Consider the following 25,225-nt stretch of genomic DNA (forward strand, 5'->3'; position numbering starts at 1 on the left):
TGCTCAGGAAGATGGGACTATGTTCCCATCCTGCTCTAAAGACAGGAACAGATTCAAAGGGAGAAGTCAGAAGCTCCAGGCCACCTAGGAGGTCAGACTTCATGATGCTGGGACTGGACCTAAGTGTGCCTCATTCTAGGACCTGAACAAGCCTGGAGAGTGGAGCAGAGGGGACAGTTTCATCCTCCTCTCTGGTCTTTCCTGGCCAGGTCCACCAGGGAAAATTGGACCAAGCTCCTTGCTAAGAGTCAAGCCTGATTAGACTCTGGATACATGGGAGCTTTTAGATCAGCAATATAGGGTATCACTTCCCAGAGGAGTACGGAAGATAAGGCCAAGAACAGCCTCCAGCCAGATGGGAGAAAGAAAAGAAACCCTGTGGGTTGTGCAAGTCAGTTCCAGTGGTGCCTGAGCACTGAGCAATTAGCATATGAACCAGAAGTAAAGAGGAGCCTGGGCCTGACACAGGTTCCTGTCCCTGCACAATACCCCAGAGCCCACAAGTCAGCTCTACTTACTTTAATGCCATTTCTGGTAAAGAACACTCAGCTCAGGCTAGATGCCAGCTCTCTGGCCTGCATGCCTAAGCTGTCCTCACTAGCTGCTGCCCATGCTGGGGTAACCTGCCCAGCAACAAGCTAGGCCCTTTCCAAGGAAGGATCAGAGATGCCAAGGGCACAAACCAATGTCTGCTTATTGATGACTTGTGAAGACAGAATGCCCATAAGTGGTTGCCAGAGATGAGCCTCCAGTGAAGACATCAAGTTCTTCATCTATCCTCACTCTCAAACAAAAACCATGGACTCCTCCCTTTCTTTCTCTCTCTCTGTCTCTCTCTCTCGGGGGAGGGGCTAGGGATTGAATCCAGGATTGCTTTAGCACTAAGATACGTCTTCAGCCCTTTTTATGTTTTTATTTTGAGATGGGGGTCTCACTCACTTGCTTAGGGCCTCGCTAAGTTTTCTGAGGCTTTCTGAGGCTGGCCTCAAACTTAGAATCCTCCTGCCATAGCCTCTCAAGCAGCCCGGATTACAGAAGTGTGTCACCACACCTGGCTACCCTCCCTTTTCCCCCTCATTTAAATCCTGATATCTGGTGTTAACAGTGTTTTTTAACCCAGGAAGAAGGAGTCACATTCCAGACAGACAAAACATTATCCTCCTTTCTCCTGGTCTGTTAGGAGGAGAACCTAAACTGGCAAGAGTATGAGGGAGGAAAATGGGGTGCTCTGGATGTAACTTGACAGAAAAAGAAAGAGGCAGCTGAGAGATGGTGACTGATGCTGTCTGGTGGAAGTAGAGCATGTGGGGACACCCCTGCAACTTCACCCTAAAGCCTCACATGCAGAACTAGGTTGTGCCTTGCTAGGATCAGGGAGCACCAGGGCAACATGTCTCCTGTATTGGGCTAAGCCATTTGCTGAAGATGGACTCTGGGTCTGGCCCTGTGTGTCCCCAGGCCACACTCACCTCTCCCTTCTTCACTGTCATGGACTGTCGTCGGGGTGTGATCTCTTCATTGATGCTGGACAGGAAGTTCTGTGAGATGCGAAGGGCATCCTGCAGCAGGGAATGATCGGGGTGGCTGGAAGGGGTGTGCTTCAGCAAGTCCTGCCCCAAGTGGAAAGACTTAAGTCAGAGAGTAGAACTGGCATGGACCCACACTTGGTGTTAACTCAGAGCTTCTGGCTCCTCAGGTGTCACTGCTATTTCTCTCAAAGGGCCTGGGCTTTGCAGTTAGTGCTTGTAGAACACCATCCCAGAAGCAGGTCCTAAATGGCACTCCAAGAAACACATGCCCTTTGTACAAAGCCAAAAGGAGTTTCCACTATAAGGTTCTAGGGTAGGGTTTCTGAACTTTGGTGCTGTTGACACTTTGGACCAGATAATTCTTTGTTATGGTGTGTGGTAGGGGGCTGTCCTGTACCCCATAGGATATTTACTACCACCCCTGGCCTCTGTATACTAGATGCCAATAGCACTCCGTCTCTGTAATTGTAACAACCAAATATGTCTCTGGACATTGCCACATGTTCCTTCAGGAGCAGACTCAGTTTTGATCCAGAATCCCTGGCCTATACAAGGACAGGAGAAAGCCCATGATCCTTTTGGCTCCTCCTCCTTTAGATGAGAGTCTAGGCTTTTTCAGATGGAAATACTGATACCTTCTCTGCTAGGAATACAGATCATTTCTGCTCAAGGTCAGGTTCAGATAAACATAATCCCCCTTAGATTCCAAATCCCATTTGCAAAGAGAACCTGGAGACATGAAATAGGAGGAAGGCACCTGGGTTGGCAATGAGAACACATCCCCCCGCCCCCCTTCCCCCGCTCAGGGGCAGATTCAGTTTTTCCCTACCATAATGCTTGGCTAGGTGCACACTTGGTCCTGGATCAATCACAGCAAGGGGGCAGACTGAATTGTCTTAGTCTGACAGGTTATCTGCCAGAGCTTCTGAGCTGCATAACATTTCCCCCCATTCCAAAACCTTTTTTTTTGAGATGGAGTCTCGCTGTGTTGTCTAGGCTAGCCTTGAACTCTTAAGACTCAAGTCACCATCCTGCTTCATCCTCCTCCAAATAGCCAGAATTATAGGCGTATACTACTGCGCCTGGCTCTCCATTCAAAACACTTTTAAAAACAATATTTATTTTTCAGTTGGACATAATATCTTTATTTATTTTTATATGGTGCTGAGGATTGAGCCCAGAACCCCATACTTGCTAGCCGAGTGCTCTACCACTGAGCCACAAACCCAGCCCTCAAAAACTCTTAATTAGAGCATGGCAAGAAATTATGAAACATCTGGTCAACAGCATATTATGCTTAAAAAAGAATAAGGTGGGCCTGGGGTTGTAGCTCAGTGGTAGAGTGCCTGACATGTGTGAGGCACTGGGTTTGATCCTCAGCACCACATAAAAATAAATAAATAAAATAAAGGTATTGTGTCCATGTACAACTAAAAATATTAATAAAAAAAAAAGAATAAGGCATAGCTGCTTGGGCTAAAGTAGAACAACCTCTACGGTGTGGTATTAAATGGGAAAGAGCAAAGTGTGAAACACATACAATGTAACACCTTCTGCATAATTAAAAGAGATGTTCACGTCTGTTAGCTCATGCATACAATCTTTCTGGTGGTGGGCTCCTTTGCAGGGAAGGAGCAGGCAAGGAAATGAATATGTCACACACTTGTATGAATTGGTTGTAAATGGTTTTTTCAAGTGTATGTGAAACTTACAAATCATACTAATAGGGTCTCCTAGGCAGTAGGACTTGGATTGCTTTTATTTTCTGGTTTTGTTTCTCAGTATTCATAAAACCCCATTAGTGACTCCCCACTGAGGTGGGATCTCCCTCTGCTCCTTTCCCACAGCCTTCAGAATGCACGGAGCCTCTGGTCCCCAGTCCTGTTTATCTTGGAGTCTCAGTTCATACACTTTACTGCCTTCTCCATCTTTAAGCCCCAGTCCATATGGGACAGGATGCTCCCACCCTGCTGTGGGAGAGCCTGCTTCTGTTCTCCCAGCATCCTCTCCTGTGAGACCCTGGACAGCAGAGGCCCCTTATCTCTGCAACCTCAATAAAGGTTTGTGGGAGAGGAAGGGGTTGGGAGTAGAAGGGTGGGCAAAAGTAAGTGTCAGCTCCAGGACAGGAGAAACAAAGGGCCCAAGGTAAGAAGGCCACACCTAGTTGGGCATGAGGACAGGGAAAATGCCCAGACCAACTGGGGAGGCAGCTGTAGTGCCTCTAAGATATGACTCACATGAAGGACCAGCGTGCTTCTTGTCACCCGGTCCACAGGCTTGTAGAGCAGGGCTGTGGAGAGACAGGCAGGGTGAGATGATCACACCTGGTGAAAGCAGGATACTCAACCACTAGGGCTGCAAAGGGGAGGGAGAATGGTGCAGCCCCAACCTCTACAGGTCCCACCTGACCTCCGCACAAGTGATGAGGGCAAATCCAGAGCACCTGTCTGCCACGCTCAAGCTTTAAGTCTAGGACATCAAATACAGAGTATGGAGCTGCTGGTCAGGCCCAAACCCTCAGCTAACTTGGTGACAACATCCAAAAAGGCTCAGTATTGATACTCCTGCCACCTGGGGTTAATGAGGGCCCCAATCCTGGATGGAAATCTGTTCTCGATCCTAGAGGGTACCCTGGGAGTAGACCAGCATGCTCCTCTCAATGTCATGCCTGGATGCTTTGCAGGCCTGGTTCTGAGGAGGGCAGGAGCCAACATGATGCTGACATAGCTCTCAGTCTGACAGGTGCTCTGAGATGGGAACCTGCTGAGGATATCCAACCTTTAGTGGTAAAGAAGTCCCAACCAGCCTTGGCCACCTGTGTTTTTCTCAGACAACAGGGAGCACAGCCCACCACGAGCATAGATGCTTAGGTGTTTTCTGACACATACATTTCCTCTCTTGACTCCCACGATCAGTGTTGGGCATTTTACAGATAGGGAAACTGCAATTCACAGCAGGGATAGAGAGTAAGTAAGCTCTGGGGATTGACACTACACGGGCTGTTCTCTGTGAGTGAGCAAACTATTCACACTGTCCTAACAATCAAAAGCAAGAAATGACTTTCCATTCCTGACTCCACTTTTTAATCAGAGTGCAGAGGTTAAACACAGCCCTGGGAATCCAATCACTCTGGATTTAAATCCTGCCCAGCTACCTAGAACCTATGTTTCACTTGGGCTATTTTATGTTTTATACCCATTTTGTCATCTGTCATGTTTTAAATGTGTGCCCCAAATTTCATGGGTTGGTAACTTAATCCCCTAAATTATACATGTTAATTGTATTTGACAGGTGGAACCTTTGGGATATGCTTGGGTCAGGAAGGCTCTGTCCTCATAAATGGGTTAGTCCATTCAAAGAATTAAAGGGTTGCTGAGGGATAGTTTTGTTATCAAAGTGAGTGCTCTTTGGCACGTTTACTCTCTCTCTCCATGGGATGTCCCATGCAGCCTTAGGACTCTAGAGAAGTCCTCAATGGATATGGCTGCCTGATCTTAAACTTCTCAGCTTTCAGAACTATGAGCCAAATATACCTTTATTCTTTATAAATCACTCAGATCTGTGGTAGTCAGAGCAACAGGAAATAAACTAACATCTCTTTTTTTTTTTTTTTTTTTGGTACATTGGGGATTGAACCCAGGTGCTTTACCACTGAGCCACATCCCCAGCCCTATTTTGTATTTTATTTAGAGATAGGGTCTCACTGAGTTGCTGAGAGCCTTGCTAAGTTACTGAGGGTGGCTTTGAACTTGTGATCTTCCTGCCTCAGCTTATCAAGTTGCTGGGATTACAGGTATGCACTAATATCTAATTTTATCTCTAATGCCAAGCTAATATCTCACTTGAAAGAGGAAAAAAATAAAGTTCTTCTTACAGGGCCACTGGGCATGACATAATGGTATCTAAAAATTTTTTCAGATGAGATCTCACTACATTGCTCAGGTTGGTCTTGGACTTGCAATCCTTCTTCCTCGGCCATGCCATCACAGCTGGTATGATCACATTTTAAATACCCAGTAGTGTTAGTTTGTGGGTGCTTGCTGACTCCTATAATTTTTTCCTGATTGCTACCATTGGTGGCAAACTGGTCCTGACCACATCCTTCCCATCCTGCCATACTCAGACCTTCTCTTTCCTCATCTCTCTCAAAATTTGAGGTCCAGAACAGGGAAGACACAAGGGGAAGACCCAAATAGGCACCACTTCTGCTTTTCCAGTAACCATCCCCATGAAGACACAAAGAGGCCCTGCATGGAGAACAACTCACTTTCCAAAGAATTCTTGGTGGCTGGGTCCTTGGCATCCCTGTTGCTTCTGGCTCTCAGGTTCTGCAGAGAAAAGAATGTGCTTACAAGAGATGGCTAAAGCAGCCTGGAAGTGGCACAAAATTCTACAGTCAGGAATATTTGACAGAAAGCATGGCCTTCTCTTCCCACAAAGAACCCCAGATGCAGCAACCTCAGGACATTCTGAGAAGCTGAATGAAAACCCATATTGTGACCCATGAGCAAGCGGAGCATGGATGCCCCAGACACTTAGGACAGGATTTCTCGACTTCAGCACTGTGGACGTTTGGGGCTGGAATTCCCAGTCCTGTGCAGCAGCCCCGTGCACTGCAGGAGGCTGAGCAGCATCCCTGGTCTCCACCTGTAGGTGTAGTTAACATACCTGGCCTCCTTTTATGAAAACCGAAAATGTCTTTAGGCATTGCCAAGGGTCTCCTTGGGAACAAAATCACCCCTTGGTGAGAACCTCTGATACAGATAAGCCTGTAAACACAGCAAACTTCTTTCTTGGAGCAATTCAACAGCATGCAGGGAGCTGGCCATTCAGAAGAGCACTCTGGTTTGGCATCAGTCAGGGTGGGCCTGCTACTACCCATATTTATACCGGGTGCTTCACCCACCCTCTTGGGTGGAAATGTATAAATATACTTGCTAAAATATGCAAATGTACTTGCTCTAAAATAAGGTGGTAAGATTCCTGTAGAGAGAGCAGGGCTTTTACTGGATAGGTCATGTTTCAACACAGCTGCTTAAAAAGGATCACTGATTTGATCTAATATGCTAAGAGAAATGAGGATAAATGATCCCCATGTCCCTGAAATCATCCCCAGGAAGCAGCTGTGAGGAATCCTAGTACTAGGCTTCTAAATAAATGCATAACCCACCAGAGAGATGGGAAAGGATTCTGGGATTGCTCTCCCAACCTCTTGTGCTACAGGAATCCTTCCAGGCCTGTAAGATAGTGACTCCCAGCTCACCGGAGCCAAAACCCATCATGCACTTTGGTACCTTTCCTGAGTTAACATCCCTTGCAGTGACTGTTCCTCCCTACATCTGACTCAGCAGTTTCCAAAGGATGTGAGGGGGTGTGAAAGTTCAACAAGAGACTCTGCAAAAACTAGGTGCTGAGCTCACATGAGCCTGGGAGGCACCCCACACTCCACATGTCCCTGCATGGGGCAAGGCACAAACTCTGGGATATCCTGCTACAAGGAGCCTTAAGAGTTTGGTTTTACCCCACATTTCCCAAACTTACTTGGTTCCAGAAACCCTTTTCATCTAACTCGTATTATTTACTGTCTGGAAGCTGGTGTCCCACAGAACCCAGAATGTACAACTTTAGTGTAACTGGACGCTAACTTACGCTTAGCACTGGTCCCAGGAGAAGGTGAAGAACCAATACCCCTCCCCCTACCCTGTATTTGACCTCCCCCAACCCTGTATTTGAGTGTGAATCTCAGATCCCTTGCCTAAGCACTGACCTCCCAAGACATAGTTTCCCATACCACCACACAGCCTGCTGCTTCCTCTTTCTTGAGCTTGATTTTGCTCTCTTTGGGCCATTCCAATTTCTCTGGATCATTTTTGAAATACAGAAAACCAGCATGGATGCTGCTTCAATGGTTTAGGAATCACAAAGATTCAAAGAGCACCAGATTCCAGCAGGCACCAAGCCACCATCCCACTCCTTGCATCTCAGCCTTGGCTCAGATTCTCACTGAAGACCTCAGGGGGACCACGTGACCTCCCTTGGTCATGTCCCACCATGGCTTCTTCCTTCCTCTGTAGAAACCTGTACAGGTGGACTTGAACTGGGCTTCTTAACTGTAGCATGCTCTTTAAGGATCAATTCTTTTTGTTGTTGTTGTTCTAAATAGTTATACATGATAGTAAAATACATTTTGACACATCATACATAAATGGAGTATAACTTCTCATTTTTCTGATTGTACATGGTATAGAATTCAGTGGTCGTATAATCATATAGGCACACAGGGTCATAATGTCCGATTCAGATTTATCAAGGTCACTTAAAATTTGGTGCAAATATTCTAGCTGATAAAGAGTGTGGGGGTTTGCTAATTGAATGAAAAAGGAGAAGAAAAGAATGGATTGAGTGCTTTAGGGGGAATAGGCTGGCAGGAAGCACAGAGGCCTTGAGGCATGCACATCTTGTTACTTGCAGCACTGGGCAGGGACTGGGGCACCCTACGGGCGTAGGAGGGACAGTGTGGCACAAGTTATCACTGCTGGAGACAATCAGAGCTAGGGCCTAACACCCAGTCCCATGATAAATGATAAAATGGCACAAAGTCTCTGGAACAAAGCCCAGGTGTGACCTTCAAGTGTTGTCCCTTGGCAAGACAGACAAGGCTCATTCCATGTTTCTAGTTTCTGTTTCTCTTTTTAATTCCACATTTCTCACACTAGAATCCTTGTTTGGTGGTGGGGCGGGTGGCGGGAGGGTGGGGGGCAAGGCAAGTCAGAGCTTTGGGAAGTATCTATAGGCAAGAGTGAGGGCTGGTGATATAGCTCAGTGGTAGAGCACTTACCTGGCATGTGCAAAGCCTTGAGTTCAATCCCTAGTACCACCAAACAAATGAATAAAAAATAATAAGAAAAGGCAAGAGTGACAACAAGCCTCAGCAGGGGACTGATTCATGGTTGCCATTGGCTCTGCAGAGATTCAGATAGGGCATCTTCTTGCCCTTTCCCGTCGTATCTGAAGAAATGGAGATGCAGGGATGCTGCTGGGTTCTGGACTTGGCTACCAGCCTCCTGGGTGCCCTATTCATCTTCTCTGTATCTGAGAGACTCTTTTGAGAGTCTAACAACATTCCATGGTTTAAAGTTTCAGACTCCCTGGGGCTAAATGCAAAGAGGGAGGCCACAATTCCCCCACACATGGGGTGGTATGGTTCTAACCAGAAGCTTTCCTTCCCATGCGCATCTACAGACACAGCAATGCAAGCCCTCACTCCCTTGTGCCGGCTCCTTAACGTTCCCAGCGTTCATGGTTGCTGGTAGGCTAGAAAAGGAGCAGAGGAGGACAACTCCCAGCTAGTCTCCAGTAACAAGGTACAGAGTCAGGACTCCTGTGATAAGACACAGGGACAAAATTATAGAAACTACTCACTGCAGACAGATGGCGCAAGAGAGCGTCTGGGTAATATGGTTACTATGGTTTGAATATGTCCTTCAAAAGTTCATGTATTAGAAATTTAATTAGTTCATGGTACATGAACCAAATTGTGGGGCTAATGGGAGATAACTGTGATTATATAAAGTCATAAGGGTAGAGCCCCCATGAAGTCATTAGTGGCTTTTTAAGAAGAGAGACGTAAGCTAGCAGGATTGCTCTGTCCCGCCATGTGATGACTTCCACCATGTTATAATGCAGCAAGAAGGCCCTCACTAGATGCAGCCCCAAGCTCTTGGACTACCCAGACTCTAGAACTATGAGCCAAATAAATTTCCTGACCCCTGGAATAAGCCCCTGGCCTTTGAGGGGATGGGGTGCTCTCAAGGCTGCTCCTTCTATCTGGTTATAGTAGTATCCTGGGCGTGAAGCGGACGGAGCACACCCAGCAACATCTGTGTTCAGGGCTGTGGTTCATGACCAGACTTCAATTGGGCGCACTTTGTTCACCCAGGTCAGGTTCTACCAACAACCAGCCCACAACTCATCATGGGAGGTGGTGGGCACGAGTGGGAACGGGTGGTGCTCCTATCTACACAGTGTCATGATAATCATTACCTCAGAGATTTCTGCAAACTGAGCATTGGCCTGACAGCACTTCTCTGCTGTTTCCATGGCAACCCCATAATTGTCCACAAAGGCTCGGTACACACCCAACTGGCTGGCCTGCAGGGAGGAAGGAAGAGAGTATTGGACAAGTGAAGGACAAGTGTGGGACATATGCCATTCCCCCCCCCCCATCTTTCTGAAGACTGGGCTCCTCTACACAGTTCTGGAGAAATTCCAGGTACAGCAGACAGTGCACAGGCTGCAGAAACCTCAGCTCTAACATGCTGTTCCTTCCCACCTGCTTCCCCTCCCCACCCACTGAGCATGCTTCCCTCTCCTAAAATGACATGTTGAGAAGTGACTCACATCCCTGAGCAGGTAATGGCTTCCTTCCAGAGCTTCTAATTCCTCCCACCCCATTCACTTCGACAGTATTATGAGTAGCAGCTTAAGTTTGAAGGAGGAAGTGAACATGGACAAGCATTTCTCTCTCAGCAGATAAGACCGAGTGGATGGCACCTTTTCATTCTGACTGCAGGAGGACATGGATGTTGGTGGACCCTGGTGGCCATGGTGTTCTGTTCATGTCCAATCCCCTCAGACAGATAAGGAACACTTAGCTCCTTGTGGAGAAAAGGAGCTCTAAGAGCTCAGACTCAAACCCATCCCAGACCTGGCTGGTAGACAGGTGTCATACTGCACACGTGGCAGATGGGAGACTTGCTAGCTGTAAGGTGAGAGGTATTTCCTCACTGAGCCTCCTGATCGGATGCATACTCAACTGACCCTTGACTTCCATAGGTGGGTGAGTGAGAGTGTGTAGCCCTCACTTTTTTCTCTAGGTCCCATGACATCTTTAGAGACAGCAAGAAGGAAACCAGTCCTCACATGGGACCAGCAAACCCAGGCCTGGGTAGGGTAAGGAGAGACTCAGGAGACACCCAGGCCACTGCAGCTGACCAGGAGCAGGAAGCCTGAGCATTTGCTGTTCTTGGCACTTGTTCTATATCAAACTTAAATTTCATTTCCACATAGATTTGCATTTATATTAAATTTTGTGTTTATACATATGACAATTCCAGATACTGGGTAAACCAGGTGCCCCTGGCTAAAACAGGCCTGATCTTCTGGCTCTGTTCCCTATAGTGTTAGCACAGAGAACTATGGAGTATCTGAGGAAAGAGTAGGGCCAGAGGATGTCCTGCTCAGCTCCTGAATACCCTGGAGAAGTTGCTGCATACTCGAATTCCAGGTTCTTCCTCCAGTTCAATGATAAGACCTAGGGTGTCTTCTTTCCCTCCTCCGGGCTCCTTTGCTGCTGAGAGCCTACGTTGAAACTAAGGCCCTGCTTGAGCCCCTGTCCCCATAGTTATGAATAATCAGACATAGGGATACCCTCTGCAGCTGGTGTTCTAACAAGACAGCACATGATAAATAAGTGAGCAAACACATACAACTGCAAATGGTCAAGGCGGGCTAGGGATGGAGAACAATGGCACTGTTTTAGAGAATGTGGGCAGGATCAGGATACCCTTCTGGAAGAAAAGACTGCAGAGTAGAGTCTAAAGTATCTCAGGAGGAGAACCCTTTCAAGTCTTCTCTTCCTTTCTACCCAAGGAATTCACCTCTTCTAGGTGTGAAAAGTCTCAAGTAATTCATTTCCATATGTTTAGCTAATCAAAACAAACAAACAAACAAACAAAAAACCAAGCTGCACTGATAATGGCATGATGCCTCCAGACAGGGTGCACTGAGAAGGCTAGATCCCCATTGCTGTGATATTGCTCTTTACCAAAACTCAGAGCCTGAATCTGTTCCTGAGGAAACGTCTGAAAAACTGGTCTGCATCCTTCAATAAATGTCAAAAGTCAAGCTGAGGGCTGGGGTTATGGCTCAGTGACAGAGCACTGGCATGTGTGAGGCACTGGGTTTGATCCTTAGCACTGCATACAGATAAATAAACAAAAATCAAGGTCCATTGATAACTAAAAATAAAAAATAAAAAGCCACTTCAGGGGCATGCTTATAATCTCAGCCACTAGGGATGCTGAGGCAGGAAGACTGCAAGTTTGAGAGCTTGGGCAATTTAGCAAGATCCTGTCTCAAAATTAAAAATAAAGGGCCTGGTAGCAGTGGTACATACCTGTAATCCCAGTGATTTGGAAGACTGACAGAAGGATGGTTAAATTGGAGGACAGCCTCAGCAGCTTATCAAAATTCTGTCTCAAAAATAAACATAAAAAGGTCTGGGGATGGAGCTCAGTGATGATGTACCCCAGGACTCAATTCCCGTACAAAAACAAAAACAAAAATTTAACAAAACGAAACAAAAAAACCAAGTCATGGAAGATAAGCCAAGTCCAAAGAACTGTACATGACAATCAAGTACATCATGTGATCTGGATTGGATCCTGAATCAGACAGCAAAAACAGCTATACAAAACGGATCACTAACTTGGAGGAAATTTGCATCGGGACAGCATACTGAATAATGTCACAATGATCTGAAACCTCCTGAATGTGACAAACTGTACTGTGGGTTATGGAAGAGAATGTCCTTGTTCTTAGCAAAAACACAATGAAGTATTTAGGGGTAAAAGGGCAGAAGCCTGCAACTTATTCTCAAACTATAAAAGAGGAAAAAGTGTGTGTGCATGCAGCATGCATAACAGACACAAGGCTAATGTCGTAAAAATGTTACAATCAGTGCATGTGGGTGAAGGTTACACTAGAGTTCTTTGTAATATTCTTGCAACTCTTCTGTAAGTCTGAAATGATCAGAAAAACAAAACAAAATGAAGCTGATAAAATTTCAGTCCTGCATAGTGGGCATGAGCTGTAGTGCAGACCCACAGGAAGGGCAGTAAAGGCAGGGTTTGAGTCAAGCTTTCTGTGCTCCCAGATGTAGCTCATGAGCCTCAGGGCTCAGGAGGAGACACCAGAGCTGAAGCAAGGCATGGCAAACTCCTTGCGTCCTAAGATTCTTCCAGCTCAGATGCCTAAGAGAGTGATGCTGCATCAACCTTGCTGAGGTCTGAAAGGGCTGAGAGCAGGGCAGCATCTGCTTGTCCTTACAAAGTCACCACTCAACCCAGGTTGAAGGCATGTGAATATTCTGAACATGGTGACTAAGGAATGATGTCCCACTGTAGCCTTGGTCCTTCTTGCTGCAACATCTGAAGCAGGAAGGTGGCTCAAGGACACCAGGGATACCAGAGGAAACTTTCTAAATTAAAGTTCCAGGGCTCGTGGATTATTACATTTTTTAAAAAAAAGTTTCCGAGTGATTTTGGAATGTTATTCTGAGGAAAGAGCTGGTTGTGAATTTTTTCCGACAACATGATTCTGTTTCTGTGGAGGACTGCTGCCTGATTCCAATCCCCTAGGTTTAAAACCGCTGACATATTATGCTGAAAGAAATGGCAGGGAGGAACTTCAAAGATGAAGGGTACCTGCATTAAAACACGGCCTTCTGAACTCTGGCTGCGGGGAAAGCAGCCTTGAGAGGCAAGAATTTGAACCAACAAGTGACTGGTCTGTCCCTAAGGACTTAGCTCCAGCCTTTAGGGCAGAGTGTCTGCAGCCGAAGGTGGTGCAGGAGGGGTTCACCAACAGGAAAGCCACATCTTGGAGAACACTTTAGCCTAGATGTTTGCCAAGTTGAGGCCAGAGTCTGTACTAGCTAGGTATTTAAACAGCTCAGAAAAGCTCTGTGTACAATAGAGGAGTCCAGCCTTTGGCTGCCCCTGCCCTTGAAGGACTGTGTCCCTCCAGAATGTTCCAGGTGTGTGCACAGGAGGCCCAGGTAATCCCAGAATCAGTGTCAGGTATCTTTAGAAACAGATTAGACCCTGACCAGCATCTGCCTTTGAGTAGCTCCTCCAGGATGCTGAGGGGTAGCCTCTTTGCTGGGCAGTTCTTACATGTAGAACTCCCTCCTGCAACCTCCTCCTGTCCCCTCAATGTGAGACTCAGAAAGAGGTCATTTTACACATCATAGAACCTCACACACTGGAGGGCTAACAGCAATCCTACAGTCCTTCTCAGAGAGTTGGCTCCTTCATCCCAGGGCTACTTCATAGTTTCTTCCTTTTGGACAAGGTCTACCTTATCTGTGTCTGGGTTAGGTGTGCACCGGAACCCAGTAACTATCCTAGCTGTGGCCTGGCCAATATCAGCAACGGGTGGCCTAACAGCATGAGGCTGTGCCATGGTCCACACTCCTTTGCCAGGGATCCCAGTTATAAACCAATTCTCTCTTGCATTTCTCCAGCCTGTCCACTAGGATGTGTCCTAATTCCTGCAAGGTACAAGGATGTCACTGCAAAAGGAACCTCTCTAGATTAAACATGCCTCAAATCTCTGAGAACAGCTGCCTTCAGGAGCTTAGCACTACACAGATGTCCTGGGTTGATTATTTTTCTCTGCCTCCTTCAGTGCCTGAGGGCAATATTACCACTACCTTGATTTTTAATGCCCAAGTCTCCCCTCCCTAAGCCATCTTCTCTTTTTATTCTCCAAATGATTCAAGGGACTTTGATTAACATAATTGCAAAAATGAAATAAAATACAGTCATCCCTTTAATCACAGGATACTGGTTCCAGGACCTCCCTAAGGATACCAACAAATCCCTGGGTATCCTAACTAAATAAAGTAGCATAATACTTGCATACAATATACCCATATCCTTCTGTATGTCTTATTTAATTTTGATGCTAAAGATTGAACCTAGCTAGAGCCTTGCACATGTTTAAGCATGCATATTGTCACTGAGCTACACCTCCAGTCCTGCTTTTTAAACACACACACACACACACACACACACACACACACACACACGCTGGACTCAAACTCCTAGGCTCAAGCAATCCTCCTACCTCCCAAATAACTGGGACTACAGGCACATGCAACCACTTTATTTTTTATTTTATTTTGTTATTTTATCCTATCTTTTGCAGTGCTGGAAATCAAACCCAGGGTCTCCTGCATACTAGGCAAGCAGTCTACCACTGAACTACACCTTCAGTCCCCCAAATTGTATACTTTAAATCATCTAGGTTTGTTTTAATACCTAATATGATGGAAATACTATGTAAATAGTTGTTATACTATATAGTTTTTTTTTTAAGAAAGAGAGAGACAGAGAGAGAGAGAGAGAGAGAGAGAGAGAGAGAGAGAGAGAATTTTAATATTTATTTTTTAGTTTTCGGCGGACACAACATCTTTGTTTGTATGTGGTGCTGAGGATCGAACCTGGGCCGCACGCACGCCAGGCGAGCGCGCTACCGCTTGAGCCACATCCCCAGCCCCTATACTATATAGTTTACAGAATAATAACAAGGGGGAAAGTCTCCACATGTTCAGTACAGATGCAATTTTTTTCCTGAATATTTTTAATCCTTGGTTGGTTCAATCTGCGGATGTAGGACACACAGACACAGAGGGCTGATTATATAACAAAGCCCCACTCTGTTTCCACCTGCTGTCCCCACTGTTGCCTTTCCAGGCAATGCCCAGCCTCCATTCATCCTCTACCCAATGTACAAGTCCTGCTTTCCTGAGCAACAAAACCAATTCCATTCCAGGAGCCCTCAAAGAGGCAATCAGATCACTCTGGAGACTGGGAACTTCAAGCAAAACAGAGCAGATTTAAAAAAAAAAAAAAAAAAGGATAGAAGGATGCCCCACTTATTGGATCTAGCTGGGGGACATGCTTATCTTGGCCTCTCCCTCACCACATCTGAACTTTGGCATCCAAGGCACTGAGATGCACTCCAGACTCACTCCTACTATCTCCTCGGTATCTCCTTACAGCACATGCTCATAGGTCACTGGACAGGCCTGGTCCCCACTTGGCCATCCCCATAGCTGTAAGCACCCAGCATGCTCTAAGTCACTCACCAGTTTCTGGAAGAGGTCGCCCACCCGCTGCTGGTGGCTCCACTGCTGCACTCGGGGGAACAGCCCATCATAGAACTCCTTGTGGATTTCATAGAGCTCAGGCACTTTGAAGAAGATGGTCTCAATCTGCTGGCTGGTCAGCACAGGCTGAGAGGTGGTGGCAGCAGCTTTCAAAGGCTTCATGGGCTGGAAGAGGGCCCAGTGAGAGGGCATGCCACTAGTTAGGTACATGGGTACAACTACAAAATATTGTGGTTATATGATATATACTTTAATTGTGTGTCTGTCTGTCTGTCTGTCTCTCTCTCTCTCTCTCACCAGGGATCAAAACCAGGACCTTGGGCATGTTAGGCAAGCAGTCTATCACTTAATTACATTTCCAGCCCACACTTTTAAACTCCAGAAAAAATTAAAACTTGGCAACCAAGTCTTCCCTTGGCTTTCCTTCCACTGGCTCCTTGGGGGAGGTCAATATTCTATAAAAATAGACTGTTCTGACCCTCCCATAGGTGTGCCGCCAGGATCTCACAGTTGACCTGGGATGGTGAGTAGAGAAGTTCCCCTTGGGTCCCCACCATGCTTGGTCAGCCCCCTCCTTCGTCCATCCTCACCAGTAGAAGTGCCTCCAGATGGCTCAGGTAAGTCTCCTCACTAGCCAGGATTCCAGACAGGACCCATTTTCTCATCTCCAGGCCCTTTTCCAAGTCCAGTTCACTCTGCAGAACAGATGAACAGATGTTGGCACCAGGGTGGGGTGGGGGTACGGATGCTTGCAGCGGGTGCTTGTCAACCTCTGGATGAGTCCCTGGAGAAGGCTCCATGTAGAAGTAAAAGTGAAACACAGGAGCCTTGACACATATTCAGCCACTTGCTCAAAGTCACTGCAAAATTAGAAGGGTCATCAAGCAAAGTTGAGGGCCACCCTTGGTCTTGACACACTAAGAAATGGGAAGTTTGGAGCTGAACAGACTATAAGGCCTCCTTCCCTCATGCTCTGTGCCTGGGACCAAAGAATAGTTATCTTTACCTAGTCAAGAAAGGAAAAGGAAGCTCTGACCCAAGGTGAATACATGTCACAGGAAGCCCAAGGGCAGCCCCAGAAGAGACCAAGTAGAGGGGGCATCAAAGTCCACTACATGGGCACCTCCACACAAGCCCACCACTCCCCACTCCTCACCTGACACCTGTCGCAACTGGATTCTCTGACTGCCACTCCCACCTGACCCTTGGACCCACTAGAACCAAGACTGGGCAGCAGTACCTCCCTCCTTGTACACTCCCCTCCCGGTCAAAGGGACTGGACCTGGGAGCTACTGCCACCTGCCCAAGGGGAGCCCCATCTGCTGGCTCCTTGACCCTGTTTTCTAGACTCTGACTTTGCCTATAGGAACTCCTTTGCAGGTAGACTGTAGTAAAATCAGTCCCCTTTCTTGTCCTGTCTCTGCTAAAAGTCCAATGAAGTTCTGCCCCCAGAAAGAGCTAAGGCATCACTGGATGTCAATGCGGAGGGTACAGCCCACATCCCTGAGAGACCATGAACCAATCCTAGTTATGATGGTGATAAGGGCTGAATTATTGCCTCCCCCAGGTCAAATTACTAAGCCCTAGTACCTCAGAATATGACTGTATTTAAAGAGGGGATGAAGTTAAGCCAGGAGCAGGGGCACACACCTATAATTCCAGTGGCTCAGGAGGCTGGGGTGGAAAGATCACAAGATCGGCAACTCAGTGAGGCCTTACGCAACTGAATGAGACCGTATCCCAAAATAAAAAATAAAAAAGGCCAAGGATAGAGCTCAGTGGTGAAACACCCTTGGGTTCAATCCCCAGTAAAAAAAAAAAAAAAAAAAAAAAAAGCCAGGGGGGCGTGGTTTGAAGTTAAAATGAAGTTAATAGGGTGGGCCCTAACACAGTATGGCTAATATTTTCATGAGAACAGACTAGGACACAGACACATGCAGAGAGAAGACATACGAAGAGCCAGAGAGAAGCCCCATTAACCCATCATAAGTCAAGGAGAGCGGCCTCAGAAGAAACCAACCTGCATATCATGATCTCAGACTTGCAGCCACTAGTACCATGAGAAAGTAAATTTCTGTTGTTTAAGCCGCCCTAGCATACCGGCAGAGATGGTCATGCTAAAGGCAATAAAAACTGCTATTTGACTTCCTGGCCACTCCCACCTCTGCTCCCTGGCCATGGGTGGCGTCAGAGGTTGGCTGTGGCCACAGCACCACCCTATTTGGCATCAGACTGAGGCTGTGCTCCTTCTGCCCAGCCCTGAGCCAATTGGCCTCACCTATAGTTGAGGCAGATGCCAGCATGAGGAAGGACCCTGAATCCACTGAAGGTGATACCTGCCCACTCCTCTGCTGGTTTCCAGCCCAAGGGCAAACCTGAGACAACCCCACCATGACAGCCCTCAGGTATGTAACCAAAACAGTGGTCCTATCCATCGCTTATATTCCTAATCTACTTGGGGGGAAAAAACACTGATTTGGGGCAGGATCTTCACCCTTGATGCTGATGACTAAGAATGGAGGATTAATTTTGGGGGGTGGTTCTGTGCCACAAATGTTTCTAAATGTTGTCATATGTTGCCTGGAGGCTGACATCCCCAGTGAGAACACTGGATTTGAAGAAAGACCACCTAAAGCCAGCTCAGGCCTCATGATGTCTTCAGAGTCTAGAGTCATGACTCCAGTGTGCCCCAACCCTGCTGTCTCTCTTCACACTTCCCTGGCCCTAGGAGAGGGAGGCACTTCATGGCACAGATGGCAGGCCCAGAAGAAAAGGCCCCAGGCCAGGAGCTGGGAGACAAAGCCAGAACTTCCCCGGTGAGCTCCACGGTCTCAGGCAAATGACCTCCCAGATTTGAGCCTCAGCTGCCTGGGTAACAGGGCAAGGAGAGTCCAATCCCTGTGCCCCACTTGGGTCACTGGAACCTGTATCATTTCTTCACTGCTCAATGGGACCATCTAAAAAGGATTCCTGGGTCTTTGCTTTGTACTGGGGCTCTTGTGCATGTTCCTGTGTGAATGTACACATGAGCTGTGAGCATGCATGTGTGTGTGCATATATGTGCATGTATATACATGTGTTGGCACATGCATGTGTACAGAGTAGCTAATGTTCCAGGGAAGGGACATTGAGGTCCCACCCACACAGGTCCCCCAAGGGCACACTGTGCAGTGTGGCTCCATGGGTGGGAGCCTCCAGGGCATGGCTGTGCCCAATCTTGAAACTTCCTGTGTCTAGCACAGGGACCAGAGCACACAGTTCTCAATTAAGATTCATTTCATAATCAAATCAGTGAGTGGATCTTGAAGATATGACTAGGTTCTAGTTTTAGCCACATTTTCACAAAGTCCTGAAGGTCTCAGTACCCTTGTCTGGAAACAAGTGGGTTCTCAGAATTTAGAACTATCAGCTGACTCAGTGTGTGTCGGGGGCAGATTGGGGGAACTGAAGTGCTACCGAAGTTTGGAAAGCCCACTGTCCACAGTATACAGATGACCCTCACATGCATCCTATCATGTCTGAACACTGCTTCCATCTTACACAAGGGAAAAGGTGAAGGGAAAGGCAGGCCTCTCTGGCAGTGGCACCCACTCACCTACTTACCCAGCCCTGCTCATTGGGTTCTGAGAATAATCTTGCTACTGTGAGCTCCAGGGACAGAAGGGCTCAGGGAAGTTAGTAGGAAAGCAGGGCTGGGTGACGGCCCCACCCAGCCCAAGATGCCACTGCCTTTCTGGGTGGGAGCCCCTGAGTGGGAGCACTGTGCCTCATTCCACTCACGTGGTTTGGAAAGCCAGGAGGAAAAAGAGCACAGGCAGGATGGCACTGAGTCCAGTTCTCTCTGTTCTAAAGGGTGGGGCCACTCAAGAGAACATCTGGCCCCAGGAAGGTGCTGGGGTATAGAGAGGACACAGGATGAGGGCACTTCTGCTTAGACTGAGACTCTTCTATGGGGACTCAGAATGGTACTGGTAGTATTATCAGGGAAAACTCAGAAACCAACTCCTTGTAGAGAAGAGGGTGGAGAGGGAAAGAGAGCGAAGGGGAGGGCCGGCACCAGAGCTATTTATAATCCCAGGCTGTGCACGTGCCAACTCCACGAGAGGGTGAATGCAGTGAAGGCAGGGAGGCTGTGCTAGGAAAAAAGCTGGCGGTAAAGGACAACTGGAATAAAGCAGCAAGATGGAAGGAAGGCCCTTCCCTGCTAACCAGGGGCTGAAAAAAGCCAACAAAGAACCAATGAAAATGACTTGGAGTCACAATTATAACAAGGTAGGGAAAACTGACAGAGGGGTGGAAGTGGATAAAACCACAGTACCACGTCCAGAGGTAAGTAGAGGGTTGGGCTGGAGTACAAGGAGTCCCCTCTTAAGCGCCCCCAGACCCCTCAAATCTGGGAGAACCCACTGATAATCAGGGTGCAAAATTTCTAGCTTTCAGAGAGTTGGCTGCTTCTAGCTAGAAGGTTGCTCCCAGCATAGCAGCCAGACAAAAGACCCTCTTCTGCTCTGGGCAGGGCAGGGAGGAGGCCAGCCAGTGAGCACTCTGGGGGTTTGACATGGACAGAAGACAAGAGGATGACCTCTTGTAGGGTCACATGCTGGGGAGGGGGCGACCTGCTGCAGCAAACCCTTGGTAAATTAGTCCTCCATATGGGAAGATCCCAGTATGCAGGGCAGGCTCCATTAGCATATGTCTTCCCAATAAAGGACTTGTTTGAGGTCTTCTTGCAGCTCCCAAGGCAAAGGAGTGCCTGGCCTTTGTCCAACCCCTACCTAACTAATCTAGGGGCAATGCTAACAGAGGAGACTTGCAACCTAGAAGCCCACTGTGGACTCCCTGTGTTGCCATGACTTCCCAAGAAGGTTCAGTCCCACAGCCCAAAAGCCTCAAGCTTGGCAGCAGAAAGCAAATGAAGAGCCCTATTCAGTAGGTTAAGGAAAAGAGGGAAGAACAGATACTCTGATCCCACCAGCTGACCAAGATCAGAGTGCTTCTAGCCAAGACCATCGTGCTCCCTGGGGAGCCTAGGAAGTGACAGTCACATCTTTAAACCAAAAAGCCAAGGTTCTGCCTGTCTCTCTGGGGCTTCAAACACTGGATAAGGGCATCTAACCAGAGAGCTGCTGGAATGAAACCATATAACTTTGCTCTAATCAAGTTCCCTCCTTATGCAGATAACTCCTGTCACCTCCTCTGGGCCAGGTAGAATGTTTGGGATTGGGGACTTGAAACCGCATTGCACAGATGTGCAACCTCCTGCCAAATGTGTAACAGAAGAAATGTCAGGCTGGGGATTTAGCTCAGTTGGTAGAGTGCTTCCCTCGCATGTACAAGGCCCTGGGTTCATTCCCCAGCACACAAAAAAAGAAAAAAAGAAAGAAAGAAAGAAAGGAAGAAATGTCTACTGACTCATGAGGGATTGAAGGAGGGACCAGGATCTGAATGGGCTCCGCAGGAGATGAGACCCTGAACTAGGTGCTAAAAAGGAACCATGAGCCTGGTGGATGTGGGATGGTGAACAGCACACAGCCTGGAGCACAGAGAGGGCAAATAAACTTCTACTTAGGAACAGAAAGCCAGCCAGGAAACACTCTGGGGGTCTGACATGGACAGAAGGCAAGAGGATGGCCCTGCCATCAAGGAGTGACCAGGTGAAGACAGTCCTCAAAGATGATAGATGGTTACAGAAACTAATAAAGCATGCTGTTAAGAATTCTTGTTGGTATCAAACCACACTCATGTAGCAGCAAGACAGAGAGACAGGGAGAGAGAGTCCATAGAAGAATCTGAAAGATTTCACCCCTCACAGCTGTGCCTAATCTGTAGAGTGGTGACTCTGAATGTGGGATATGAAGCTGTGCACGATGGCAGCAAATGTATGCCGGCTTCCTCTTTCATCTTTATATTTCAGAACAAGAAGCCCACCCAGCACTGAGACCCCTAGAGATCACAAAAACATAAATAAGAAGCTGGCCTGCAGCTAAGGCAACAGCCCCAGAAAAAAGCAACTGCAGTAAAAAGATGTGCTTCTGGCACTTCCCTACAGCAGTAGGAAAAGGCACACCCTTTCTTATTCTTGTTTATTTTCTGTGGTGCTGGGTGTTGAACCCAGAGCCTTGTGCATGTTAAGCATGGGCTCTACCACTGAGCTATACACACAGCCTTGCTTGCTTATTTTTATTTTTAAACCCAGGGTGGAATCATTCAGAAAAGCAGAATGAAGAAGACATCCAAAATGGATATCCAAAATGGAACCAGAAAGACAAAAAATGGCATAAGAAACAGAAAGGAGCATCTGTTCTACCATAGTGATGATTGTTGCAGCCCAAGGAAGGAAGCCAAGAGGTCAAAGGAATCCTTTTGTTCCAGTGAAAGGAGGAGCAATGCCTGAACCCAAAACACTGCTAAAACTCTCCTGCTCCCTGCCTGGAGCTGTGGGACCACTGCAAGCATCAGGACATCAAGCCAGGCTGGACAGGCCTATCACTTCTGTGGGAATAACACTGTGTAGCCTATGATCATCCCAGGGATACATCCTCAGACTACAGGGGCTAGACCATGGGGCCCTACTTGAAGCACAGGCAAAGCATCTACCAAATGCTTTACTTTTCTCTAGCCATGTGACCTCAGGGAAGCCACCTCTGGACCTCAGTTCCACAATGGTAAAGTGGAGGTAACAGCAACACCAGTTTCATAGGACTATTAATGAGGGTCAAGTGAGAACTCCTTTGAAAGACCCTAGTCAAATGGATGAAGCCACTGTCAGGGGCTCCTTTAGTAAAGAGGGAGCCAGTGTACCTCCTAAGCACAGACACAGGAGCCCAGACACCAACTCAATACCATGGTTGGGACCACCATACAGTACCACAGGCTTAGGTGATGGTCTCTGGCATCAGTTTTCTCAGCCTTAAGACCACATGCTGACTGCCTCCTCCAAGCTCAGTTTACAAAGTGTTCCATGACCTCTCTGCTCAAGGTATCTGGCAGGCATCCCTCTACCAGAGGCAGGAAGGAGTTTTTAGTAATTTGTCTGACTTCCAAAACAAACCACTGGCAGCTCCACCATCTACTTGCTACATGCCCTTGAGTAACCGGCTATACTACAGAGAGCCTCCAGGATGACAAAGGCTGGCCCAGAGCCATGGGAGGCAGGTACACCTTGGGGACTCACCGCTTTGGTGGGCTCCAGGGCTCCTGAGGCCAGAGTGTCCCGGCTGCCCCTGCCCTTGCTGCTGAGGTGGGGAGAGGAGGAGGGTGAGTCATCGATGTAGGGCAGCCCATCTTGGTGCCTGCGCTGCTCCTCAGCTCGGTCTGCGGCGCAGCTGTACCCAGGTGATGTTCCAAATGAGGCATCTGTGTGTGCAAAGAAGCCTGTATTAGAAACAGACTAGAGGACAGAGGGCTGTCTGCTTGGAAGCATCCACACTCCATCTATCCAAGCAAGCACCCAGGTCAACACCATTCTGTCACCCATAGGAAGTTCAGGTACACTGATTTCACTTTCTCAACAAACCAGCCCAGGACCACAAAGGTAAGGAGCTTTGCAACTCACTCCCAAACAAATACACGACTGGGCTTTCAAACATTGTCTGGGGCACAACTGACTTTGGGAGGGAGATGCATGTGACATACGAGGACATAATATTTGCTCTCTGTATACATATGTACATCCTTTCCTAGCATATATCTGTTAAAACTGTTGGAATCACCAAAATGACCCTAGTGTCTTGGTATATGCTAATGAGATGCCTGGTTGATGAGCTCTCCTGGAAAGCTCAATGAGAGCTGTTGCCAGGGGGACCAACAATGTGCTTTGAAGGCTGGAACTTTCAGCCCCACTCATGTATCTCCAGGAAGAGCAGAGGGGGCTGAAAGTTAAACTGATCATCAGTGACAAATCACTTAATCAATCATGCCTATAGAATAAAGCCTCTGTAAAAACCCAAGAGGGCGTGGAAGCTCTGAGTTACCCTCTCACACCTTGCCCTGTGCGTGTCTTCATCTGGCTGTTACTGAGTTATATTCTTTTCCCCAAACCCCAGGATGCTGGGGATTGAACCTGGTGACTTATGCATGCTAGGCAAGCCCTCTATCACCGAGTTACATTCCCAATCCTATATATGTATTTATTGGTATTGGGGATTTAATTCAGGGACGCTTTACCACTGAGCTACATCCCAAGCCCTTTTTATTGTGAGACAGAGTCTCGCTGAGTCACTGAGGCTAGCTTGAAACTTGTGACCCTCCTTCCTCAGCCTCCCGAGGACAGTAGATGGGATCACAGGCATGGGCCACCATGCCCACTTCTGAGTCGTATCCTTTTATAATAAACTGGTAATCCAGTATGTAAATTGTTTTTTTCAATTATGTTAGTCATTCCTACAGACGAATGAATATGAGGGGTTTGTGGTAATCTCAGCTTATAGCTGATCAATGGGAAGCATAGGTCACAACCTGAAGCTTATGGCTGGTGTCTGCATTGGGACTGGTCTTGTGAGACTGAGCCCTCAATCTATGGGATTTGATACTATCTCCAGGTAGATAATGTCAGAATTGAGTTAAAATTGAATTGGTGTCTACAGAGAACTGAAGAGTTGCTTGATGTGGGAGAAAAACCCATTTGGCCACGGAAGTGTTCTGTGTTGAATATGATCATATAGAAAAAGAGTTTGTTTTCCCCATATAAGAGGCATGGGCTAGTACAAAAAGGAGGACCTCAAATGCTACCTTTCTATCAAGGGCACCAGGCTCATCTCATCTGTACAGATGGTTGGGATACTAAATAGGCGTTTACTGCTGTCACCCTTACTCCCCAGGCTACAATCCAAAACAAGACTCTTTCTGGGACCCTCCTGTGGACAAACACAGAGGCAGAATGTGGTGTAGCTTTTGTGGTCAGCAGATATGTGCAGACATCCGGAATGTACTATAGATCAGCTTGGCAGCACAGTGCCAGACACTGGATGGAGTAGCCCAGAGAGTCTCAGCTCACGTCGCCTGCTAGACTCTCTGGAAGCTCTAACAATTACCAGGGCCCATCTGTGTTGATACTGAAACTCCCCAGGTGAGACTAATATGCAGCCTGGCTGGGTATAGCACCAAGTCCTGCTGGGACAGAGAGGAGATAACCTGGAAGAGACAGAGGCATGTGAGGAAGCTGGGATATAGACTATCCATGGATGTCTGCAGCTAGACCACAGACTAGCATGCCAGCCCAGGTGCAAGTACTGACCACCACAAGCAGTGAGTCTCAAAAGGGCCTACCAGTCTCAGTCCAGGGAACCAGGGTTGTAGTCCACCCTCAGCTGACTCACAGCCCACCTCCCAGCTGGTCTGCCAAACTCTTAGACCACCTTTACCCCAATCCAAGTACTCTTGGCATGATAGAAATTAGCTTATCCTATAAGAGCCTCTCTGTCCTTTGGAACTATTAAGTTACACAGAGTCTCGAATGCTTCCCTAAGGCACCTGAAAACAAATCACTATCTCCTCCCAGGCTGATGACAAAAGTTCAGATCTTAGCCACTTGTAGCTCCTCTATATCCCATTCCTAGCCTGAATTTTCTGAGTGAACCCCTATTTATAGACTTGCTAAGTCCACAAGAGCCCAGCCCAGTCCAAGTCACTCTTGATGATCCCTTCTCCACTCTTTCCAAAGGGTACCCTGTTGGTCCCCAGGATTTTCCAGAGGTCATCCTCATTATGTATGTCATTTTTGCTATTGCTTACCTGTAAG

General features: G+C 47.4%; 1 protein-coding gene across 2 annotated transcripts in view; it reads right to left on the minus strand.

Annotated features, from left to right (window-relative positions):
* The window catches only part of Bcr (BCR activator of RhoGEF and GTPase), a 141,652-nt gene that overhangs the window by 47,603 nt on the left and 68,824 nt on the right, over positions 1 to 25,225 (minus strand). For both annotated transcript variants that reach the window (XM_046421132.2, XM_058571797.1), the window contains exons 2-8: positions 22,661 to 22,842; positions 16,077 to 16,181; positions 15,466 to 15,651; positions 9,573 to 9,680; positions 5,797 to 5,857; positions 3,767 to 3,819; positions 1,470 to 1,610 (exon numbers count right to left, since the gene is read on the minus strand). In XM_046421132.2, the coding sequence (XP_046277088.1) occupies positions 1,470 to 1,610; positions 3,767 to 3,819; positions 5,797 to 5,857; positions 9,573 to 9,680; positions 15,466 to 15,651; positions 16,077 to 16,181; positions 22,661 to 22,842 (836 nt within the window). The remainder of the gene's footprint in view (positions 1 to 1,469; positions 1,611 to 3,766; positions 3,820 to 5,796; positions 5,858 to 9,572; positions 9,681 to 15,465; positions 15,652 to 16,076; positions 16,182 to 22,660; positions 22,843 to 25,225) is intronic.

This window comes from Marmota monax, unplaced genomic scaffold (genome assembly GCF_021218885.2).
Source record: "Marmota monax isolate L192 unplaced genomic scaffold, Marmota_monax_Labrador192_F-V1.1 WCK01_AAM20220418_F8-fsc00157, whole genome shotgun sequence".
NCBI lineage: Eukaryota > Metazoa > Chordata > Mammalia > Rodentia > Sciuridae > Marmota > Marmota monax.